General features: G+C 35.9%; 2 protein-coding genes across 2 annotated transcripts in view; one reads left to right on the top strand and one right to left on the bottom strand.

Moving 5' to 3' along the window:
• Nucleotides 1-1,637: 1,637 nt before the first annotated feature.
• Nucleotides 1,638-8,215, bottom strand: MCEE (methylmalonyl CoA epimerase). The gene is made up of 3 exons (XM_009994521.1): nucleotides 8,143-8,215; nucleotides 5,540-5,880; nucleotides 1,638-2,229 (listed from the first exon to the last, which is right to left on the bottom strand). Exons 1-3 carry the CDS (start codon nucleotides 8,213-8,215, stop codon nucleotides 2,077-2,079), a joined length of 567 nt encoding a protein of 188 aa, XP_009992823.1. The 3' UTR covers nucleotides 1,638-2,076.
• Nucleotides 8,216-8,968: 753 nt separating this feature from the next.
• The window catches only part of MPHOSPH10 (M-phase phosphoprotein 10 (U3 small nucleolar ribonucleoprotein)), a 20,129-nt gene continuing 19,473 nt past the window's right edge, over nucleotides 8,969-9,624 (top strand). The window contains exon 1 of the mRNA XM_009994520.1: nucleotides 8,969-9,057. Within this exon, the coding sequence (XP_009992822.1) occupies nucleotides 8,969-9,057 (89 nt within the window). The remainder of the gene's footprint in view (nucleotides 9,058-9,624) is intronic.

The following is a 9,624-nucleotide window of genomic DNA, read 5'->3' as shown; positions in this document are numbered from 1 at the left end:
TAGTTCAACACAGACAAGAAGGGGGTTTGATCCCACCAAACAGTAAGAGCTTGTAATAAGCATGCCCCAGTTTTTGGTATTGACGAAGTTTACTGACATGAATGTATCAACTGTGAGTGAGATAGGAGCATGACTTAGTTATGATGAACAAAATACATCAGCTGACTTAGTGCTAGGCAACCCCACTGCAGTCAGTCAGGAAGATTGCTTGTTACTAACTAAAAGCATTACAAGTTTCTTTCTGCTAATAAGATGGGGAGCACAATGAGGCAAGTGGAGTAAGTATTGTTTACTCACAATGTCCATTCCTTAGTACTATATCAAGCTGTTACCCTGAGTGCACTGGTAGATGGCATATGCAAAATTCCATCTCCTTCAGACAGGACATTCCTATGCTAGTTTTGCAAAAAAGATGCCTCCCTGTCTTGGAAAGCACAGAAAGACCAAAGCAGCTTTGCTGCTAGAATGTCTCCTACTAGAATGGCAGAATCATACTTCAGGAATATAAAACTATCCTGCTTTTCCATCATGAGCCTTGGGATTTCTAAATTAAAATAATTTAGAATTTAGATCACAAGCTACCCTCTATACCATGATTTTGTAAAATGCAAGAACCCTGCAGAAAACACTGCTTTTCTTAAAATATGACAGGAGTATTTATTTTGAGTACAAAACTATCTCATTAAAAAAAAATGCATAGCTTTGCAGAGTTTTTTTCTGAAGTAAAATTCATGAGGAAGCATCAATGTCTTCAAAGCTCTTTTTAAATCTCAAGACAACATTATACTTGTATTTTGTTGTTGCAAACATAATACAGAATACAAATAATTCCATTTCCATTAAGAAAAATTATCTTAAACTAAAATTAACTTACTTCAAATCAAGCTGAAACTATTCACTTTTTATGCAGAGATATAGGAAAACAGAAAATTCAGTTGGTGGCTTAGCTAGGAAAAAATATGACTTTTAAGGATTATGGAAATGAGAGGAGAAACAGCAAGTCTTCAGTTTCTATAGCTGACATGTCAAAACAAACCTCTAAAAGAAAGTATCAGGACAAACACTGTTTGCTTAATGCACACCAATAAAATGAAGTCTCTCCATTGAGTAAGTGAACAAACTGTAGCTGCAGTCTATGAGAAATAAAAGAATGCTGCGTGATTTCTGGTGTTAAAGATACTGTGCATAATCAACACTTTATGGTTTGTGTTTTCCACTCTTTTTTAAAGTGCCTTTGCATAGGAAAACAGTACTTATAAAGTAAGTGAAAAGATTACTTGCTATTTGTTCAGGTCTCTCCCAGATACCTTCCTGTGGATAAACCTTGAAAAACAAATATTCGGTACCTGAAAAAAAACCCTAAAATATAACAAGCACATTACAGTGTCAAATATATTTAAGGCAAGAAAAAATTCAGGCACTTTTCTCACATTGCCTGCATATCCACCGAGTTCATGAAACAACTAAATTCTGATTTATGCATGGTAACTTCCTTGTCAGTAATTGTTATGCTAAGGAAAATTTATTTACTGATTGCAGACACCTATACTATAACATAAGGATTTTTTTATTGCATGAAAGAATCAATCAGTGTGAATCACACATTGAATGGTGAAAAGAGAAGATACAATGTTATTTTTTCCTTTCTTTCTAAAGGGAATAGCTAAGCTATGTTGTTGTCACTGAGAAGTGGGTCTCCGCTCTGAAATGTAGAACAAAATAATGTGAGTTGACCTAGAAACTGCAGTTTCTGTGGTTACAGAGGTAAAACCATGCTGCAAACATGAGGCAACAGAACCTAAATTACTGTTACATATGTAACTTTGCTCATGCATTTGTCTTAAGAATCACAGAGATTTTAAGAAATGCCAGCAGATTAATTCTGAAAAACAGATCAACAACAGCAACAAAAAGAAAACAACCTCAAATCTGTAGCACTATTTTGGTACTCAAAAGCTGCACTTAATCCACAGGGACTACAGTCAACTTGTAAAGACTGAATACCACATCAATATTCCCAGCACCAGCTCAGTAACTTCACAGCTGATCTATTGTTTTATTTATGAATATTACAGCTTAAGCTTGCTCGAGTTCCACAAGGACTCCGTGGCAATCTTTAGGGTGAAGAAAAATCACAGGCTTGCCATGTGCACCTATTTTTGGCTCTTCACTCAATATTCGTATCTTTTTTTTCTTCAGTTCTGTCACAGCCGCTTTTATGTCATCAACCTTATAAAAGAAAAAGACAGTCCACACAAATTAACATATTACATTGGATTGTGCAGATTCTACATTTAGGAGCAATAATACAATTCCTTATTTAAATAGTATTTCTAAATACTATTATAATTCTGAAAATAAATTATAAACAGTTTTAAAACATCTAGTTTTAAAAATCCAATCCTACAGAAGTTTACATTTATTATTTGAAGATTTTATAAAGTATAGTTTAAATAGATTGTGCTGTATTTAAGAAATTATTAAACACAATTCACTCATGTACAAAGCCCATTGATTATTTTATGTTTTTACTTTATAAAGACTCCATAAATAATCTAAATTCTGCATTGCTATTACTAAGATCATGCTGCTTTCAAACTATCAACAACTAAAGGAGACTGTCTCCCTGTCTAATTGATGACGGAACACTCACTCACTAGATGCTGGTGAAAAGTGGGGAGGAGGGTAATGGGCAGAAGGTGACAGGAAAGTCCATTTTATATTTATGTATTGACCTTCTGTGTAGATTAAGCTTCGTAAAGTTTCCTAAGAACCTTGGAATGATCAGAAACATACCCAGAATATGACCTGGTTTTCCTATTGAACTTAATTATAATAATATCCTTTAACATAGTATTTTGGTGCAGTTTCCTGCATAAATATGTAGTTAACAGAAACATGTAAAAGCTTTATTATGTGATTTTAAGTCTGATGTCATGTCATCAGATGAAATTTGAGTTTTCCCAAATCTTAAATGCATTCTTTCTTTGCAATAATAAAACCAGTACTCAGTTTAGCAGATCCAATAGGCAATAATCAGTAAAGACCTGGAATTAAAAAATTAGCATCACTGTTTTTCAAGACTGTGATGCCTGGACATAACTTGGTGAATAAACTTGCATGATGCCATTATAGGGAAGAAGGAAATACCTAGTGTTAATTCAGAGGAACAGAGACATCAGTTAATTTCTACTTATTGGCTGCAGTTTTGTTCATGAAAGTTCTCGCTACAGTTCTTCCTACACAGAACTACCAGTTTGCTAAAAAAAAAACTACAGCAAACAACTGTCAAGTTTTCTCTAAAATAAAACAGCACATATAATGCCACAGTCCCCTCCAGGTTGTTTTGTCAAGCAGAAAAGCCACTGCAGCTGCTGCTCCTGTCCTGCAGGGCTGGCCAGAAGAGGAACTCTGTGGGCTCAGCTGGAACGAATTTTTTTGCACCCCCAAGGAAGCAGTGAGAGTAAACAGTGGAAAGCCTGTGGATGCATCCATGTTAGGAGAGTATCAGGCTCAGATTTCTCCTTATTCTACCAAGTGTCCTGGATGTTTTTCATTACAGATATTAAATTCAGCTATAGCTGGTCAGGAATATTTTAATTTCTTGTTAAAATGCTTCTTTTGTTTGAAACAAATTCCCTATCAAACATCTGTCTAAAATTTCCCTTTGAAAAGTAAGACAAAAGGAAGACATAAAAAGCATTTTGATAAAACTTGTCAGGCTTCCTCTCTAGTATGGAATGCAGTTTTACAATTCATGTTTTTGCCATAAAATAATTCCTAAAAAGATATTTCCACAAAATACTTTCCAGATTTCAAATGAATAATCAAGTGACACTGAAGTTCTTTTATAGTTTTTCTGAAAATTATTTTCACTCAACTTCAGAAGGCAACACATCTTTTAAATGGTCAGATTGTCCATCCTGAGCAGAATGGAAAGTTGGAGGAGGAAGGTTAATATATTTCTAATTACTGCTGGTAGTGACCAAATACCTTTTCAGTCCCACTTAAAGGGAAGGTCATCAATGGATTTCTCATTTCTCCATACAAATTAGTCTATAATCTTCCATTTGTTTTTACATGGAAACAAATATGAGGGACATAGGACAAACCTTTTTTTTAACCTAGAGAGTCTATCAGAGAGTTACAAGAGTTCACTCAGCAGAATCTGGCTGCAGGTAGCACTAGCTCATCCCATTAATGGAAATGAACCGTTGGATTATGACTCCTGGCTTGCTTGATCTACTGTATACAGTTAAGAATTTTATTCCGTAACAGAACACTTCTGCAGTGTCCAATATGGTAAAATTAGCATATCTCATTCTTCTCAATTTTTTAAATTAACAGCATGAATTCTTTTGATAGCCATCTTTAGTTTATATGCAACAAGATCACCTCTCATACAAAATGGAGACAACAGAACAATTGCAGCTGTGAACAAATATTTCTTTAAAAGTTCTAAAGGGGATTAGACAGACTTGAAACCCTGGGAGCTCTAGCTGTTTTGACTAAGAAATGCCCACAACTTCTTTCTCTTTAACCTGTAAGTAGGTACCACTCATCTTACAGAGTTTTTTTTCAGTCTTACTCTAAATTACTTCTTTGTTCTACATCCCCCATTTCTTAAACTCAGCTGAGGTCTTTTACATTTCTGTGGCTGAACTGCCTAGCAGTACAATTTGTAATCAACTCAAACAGAATTAGTTTTCTGGTTCTTAAACATCTGCAAATAGGCAAACTTAAGAAAAACTGCAATGCCTGCATGTATGCAGAATTTCTCAATTCTCAGTGAAAGCATGCAACTGCAAACACTGGGCTTTGCAGATGTATCCTGAAACAATTTTTACTCACATTAATAATCCCATTACTTGTTATTATTACACTTCACATGAAATAATAAAGTTTGCAAATCTCATATCTGTAAAATATTAAAAACATATATCATAGGCAGCAGCATGACATTTTGCTTCAAACATGATGCACTAAAACATAAATAACTACATGAGTAAATAACTACTTTACGCAGCACCTTTATGTCTTATGTACTTGCAGACCAATCTCTCTTTGATGGACAAGGAAGAAAAGGACAAATGAAACTCTGGAGACTTGACTGCTGTTTTGTAAGTATAACTGACAATCTTTTTGGACTTCTGTAAACAATTATCAACTAAATATCAAACTGGAAGAACCTTCTGAAAAACTATGCCTTAGCTTAAATATATAATGCCATCTTTTTCCAGCCCAAGTCCTTTTTGGAAACCCTTGGGTTTGTCCACCTTCCACACTGCATACTTAACTCTCTGCTCCCCAGTTTAATCTTTATAACATAAAAGAGGAAAAATCATCCTAGAGCTCATTAAATTGAAATGTGATTTCCAAAACATAAAAAAGGCACATGTAAGACTTCTCCTTATGCAAGAAAAATTCTCACAAATGTGACACCCTTAGATATTTGTTCTTAACACAGGTCAAACCTATTAAAAAATTATACATACTTTAATGTCTCTATCTTCTTATATGATATATAGTGTTAAAATACCTCAATGCAGATATGATGCATTCCTCCAGATGTGTTTTTTTTCAGAAAGCCTGCAATGGGACTTTTCTCTCCTAAGGGATGTAGAAGTTCAAGCTTGGTATTTCCCAGCTCCACAAAAACAGTGTAGACACCATGTTCAGGAAGAGCAACAGTCTCGCTCACCTGGGCTCCTAACACATCTTTATACAAGGATTGAGCTTTCTTCAAATCAGGTACAGCAATTGCTACATGGTTTAGTCGGCCCAGTTTCCACACACAGCTTGGGATATTGTGAGAAATGGGATGTGATGATGATAGAGTTCGTACTGTGAGAGCTGAAGTCTGCAATCTGGTAAGAAGCCCTGAAATAAAGTAAATAGCACTGATATGATGCTTTTCAGAAAGTATCAGTATCTGCTCTTTCCCCTTTATAAGCCTTTAGTAAGGCTTATAAAACACAAGGCCTACAGGTGTGCAAAGCTGAAGGCAGACTGAGACCAAGGAAAGCTGTAGCAGTAACAGCTCCATTAATATTTTTTTTTCAGAGATTATGCAAATATAACACCCCCTCCCATCCCCCTGAACACAAATGTGGTGTAAATGCTTACATATGCCTGATAAAAAGAGGAATACATGGCCAAATGTAACGGTCAACTGTATTGTGGATTTAAAAGTGACTTCTGAATTTTCTGGAGCTTCTTACAAAATAGAGAAAGAAACTAGGCTATGCCTATACATCTACGAATTATAACAAACAAGAAATTCCACACAAAACCTTGGACACAACTGATAGTTCAAAATCCAAAAGATACGACTTGAACTGCCAGCTGTCAGAACTAACTCCAGCAAGGAAAGAAATGTCATGTTCTATCTAATTTAGAAGATTATTTTTGAAAGGTCAAAATCAAATGCAAGTTAGTGTCACAGACTTCAGAGTGACTTATAAAGGAAACAGAGTAATTTTTGAAAAGGTAATTAAAAAGTGATATTGGATGAGCATATGACACAAAGTATGGTCTAACATGTAGATGAAAGATAGAGAAGTCTTGGAGAAACTCTGTGTCAAGATAAAACTGCTTATATATCTACAAAATTCTTCACTGACAATGCACTAGTGAACCTTGCACTATCTGTGTTCAACTGCTATGTTGCTCACAAATTGTTTTAGGGTTTCTTGTTTGTTTTTTTTTTTAAATGAAAAATATATTAAATGAGGATTCTTACAAATTAATTACATTCAAAATTAATCTGTCAGGAGTACTAGAATCTGCAGAGTTTAGGGGTGGAAGAGAAATTGTGAGCATATCAGTTGTTTCTAGCACCAGAATTATAATAAGATGAAAGGATATATTCATAAAAGGCTCATTTTAATTTCATGCCAGTTTGCTTTAGGTCATGTCAGAGTTCCTAATGCCTCAAGGCCAAGCTTGAGGCATCTCAGCATTCTGGAAGACTTTGAGGCATTCTTAGCTTTAAATTAATGGCTGTGCATTTTGCTAAGATTGTGCCAATGATGCACTAAGATTTTGGATGCTTTTAATGCACTGAGGATGGCATGGCTTGCATTTTTTCAGACTCTTTGTACTCTGTAAGGTTAGTAGTAACTGTAATTAAACAGCTATTTTCACTGTATGAAACAGAGGACTAGCATGTCATAGTAATTCAAGACTACATCTACCAGTTATTTGTTCTTCACAAAGACAACTGATGCGGTGCTTAAATCTAAGCCTTCCTGAGCACCGTGCTGTGATGGAAGTGTCTGTGTGTATCTGAGGCTTCAAATTTCAATGTGCAATGTACATACTTCCAAAGACTTAGAAACAAAATAAAGTCTATTCAGAGCCTTTTGATAACAGTAAATCAATATCCTACATTAAGTTTTTTCAGAAACGTGTCCAGTTCTGCAAGTTATTGCCCTGGAGTATTTCTTGCCAGCCTGTCACACAGTACATCTTGTCCTCTCCTTCATCAGTCAGAAGGTCTGGGTAACTCTTTTTCACTTGTTACCTTTAGGTGATCATAGTGGTGTAGTGGAGCAACTCAATGTTTCCAAGTATGATTCCAAGCATCTCCTAGAGCCTTTTATTTAATTCCTTCTTCCAAATATTAACAGACCACAGTACAGTGGTCTACTACTGTAGATTCTTCAAGCAATCTTTACAGATGGGAAAGACTAGGATTTTTCCCATTCTTTTTGGTATTTTCCATCTATAATTCTTTCTGTGCTTCACACAGGGCACATGACTACATGAGTATTATAATTTCATTTCTATTTTGTCTATTTTCAAGTAGATTGACAGAAAGTAGACAGACAGATGGTTGGTTACCCAGCTATTACTGAAGCAACAGCAAAAACAATAGAAAATTCTGTTTCCCTTGGGTTCTGCCCAAGAAATGTTTGATTTTTGTGGTGTTCCCTGGAAAGATAACAGACTGAAAAAATGAAGTATATTCCTAGGATTCTTGTAAAGTCAAAGATACTTAAATGCCCACTCATATGACATTATTATTTATGTATCTCTCTATTTCCTCCTCTCACTTAATGGACTGGGTGGTGAAACTCTATTTATCTTTTCTGTAGGGGCAGAGGCCTCTTCAGCATCTTTAGGTTTTGGTTTTTTTACTTTTTTCTATGAAGTCTTGTGAATTTATCCTAGCTCTAGTGATATGCATATAGAGCTTTAAATTTAAACCCATATTACCTGTATGAATTGACTGAGATTAAACAAAAAACAATAGTGTTTTGCTGCATTATATAGATTAATAACTACATAGATTAGTTACTTAAAATTATAATCTTCTAACCCAATAATCACCTGCAGTGAAAAATAAAGTTTTTCAGCAAATTTCATATTAAAACCCCATCACTTCCAGGTTTCTTGAAATAAACACTTATATTTATGCCTGCATCACAAAACCAGCCCTGCTAGCTGTTGAGGCTAAATTCTTCAATCACAAAAGCATTTCTCCACTGACTACAGAATTTTAAAAGTAATTCTTAACTTTCTCCAATGTTAAGAAAAAATTACTTTCTCTCCTTCTCTGAAGCCAGTGGACAGTGTGACTAAAGTATCTACCCAAGTATCTGTCCTTCTTGGAAAACTTGCATATGCTGACCAAATTCACACATGTAGTTGCTTCTCCTGGAATATACAGCATTTGCCCCTAATGTTGTTATTTTTTAAGCCCTGATTTTTCTACCACTGACAACCAACTCTGAATTCTTCTAGACATTTTGTCCTTTAGAGAAGATTCATATATGATTGCTGGCTTCTGCAGAATGTCTGTGACCTTCAGCTTCATTTGAAGAGTATTTTTAAATTTATCTGTTTGGGTTTTATTCTGTTAATGGTTGAATGATCTACTAGTATTATGCACATCAGAGCTAAACCATGTACATTTATACCAACTGAGGCTTACATTCTACAACAGAGCAGATTATGAAGTAACATGTCTAAAGTACCCCATAAAATGAGATGCTCATCCTTCAAATGTCTATTCATAGACTTGTTGCTCCTTAATTGTGGCAGTGATCACGGGTAAGTAACCAACCATAAGCCAAGTCCAACTGAATCCAACCTCTATGGGGAGGTTATAAACTGCAGGTTGCAGTAAGAAGAACCTTGTCACTGGCATTGCTCTGTTTTCTCAACCATTTCAGGTTGAGAAGAACTCCCAAGCATGGAGAGGAGGTTGTTGCCATAGGCAGGGCTGTGTATTTGTCCTCTGGACCACATAGAGAAGGGGCATGGTCTGGTCATTCTTAAATCCCAGCAGTTTCAAGGTGGTGTTGGGATCTTGGAAACTGCCAACAAGGTCATTCCTAGTGCTGCTCTGCTCTGTGCTGGAGGTGGCTTTGGGGAGTTATTATTAAGAGAGAGAATGGTCCAGAGAGTTACAAGGAACAGCGAATGATTTTGCATTTGACCTCCAAGTTGTATCTCGAACAGACCGGCGCCTCCTTCAGCACGAGGAGTTTCTGCACGACTTTATTCTGAACCAGATGCCAGCTGTCAGTGTCTCTGCCATCTGGGTCAGAACGCCCTGTTTTTATTGATGAGAGCAGCTCTTATTTCGTTGCGGCCTGCAGGGCTCTCACGGAGAGC

This window comes from Chaetura pelagica, unplaced genomic scaffold (assembly GCF_000747805.2).
Source record: "Chaetura pelagica isolate M959 unplaced genomic scaffold, ChaPel_1.0 scaffold222, whole genome shotgun sequence".
Lineage (NCBI taxonomy): Eukaryota > Metazoa > Chordata > Aves > Apodiformes > Apodidae > Chaetura > Chaetura pelagica.
The sequence above is the reverse complement of the archived record's forward strand: the minus strand, read 5'-3'. Positions and strand labels throughout refer to the sequence as shown.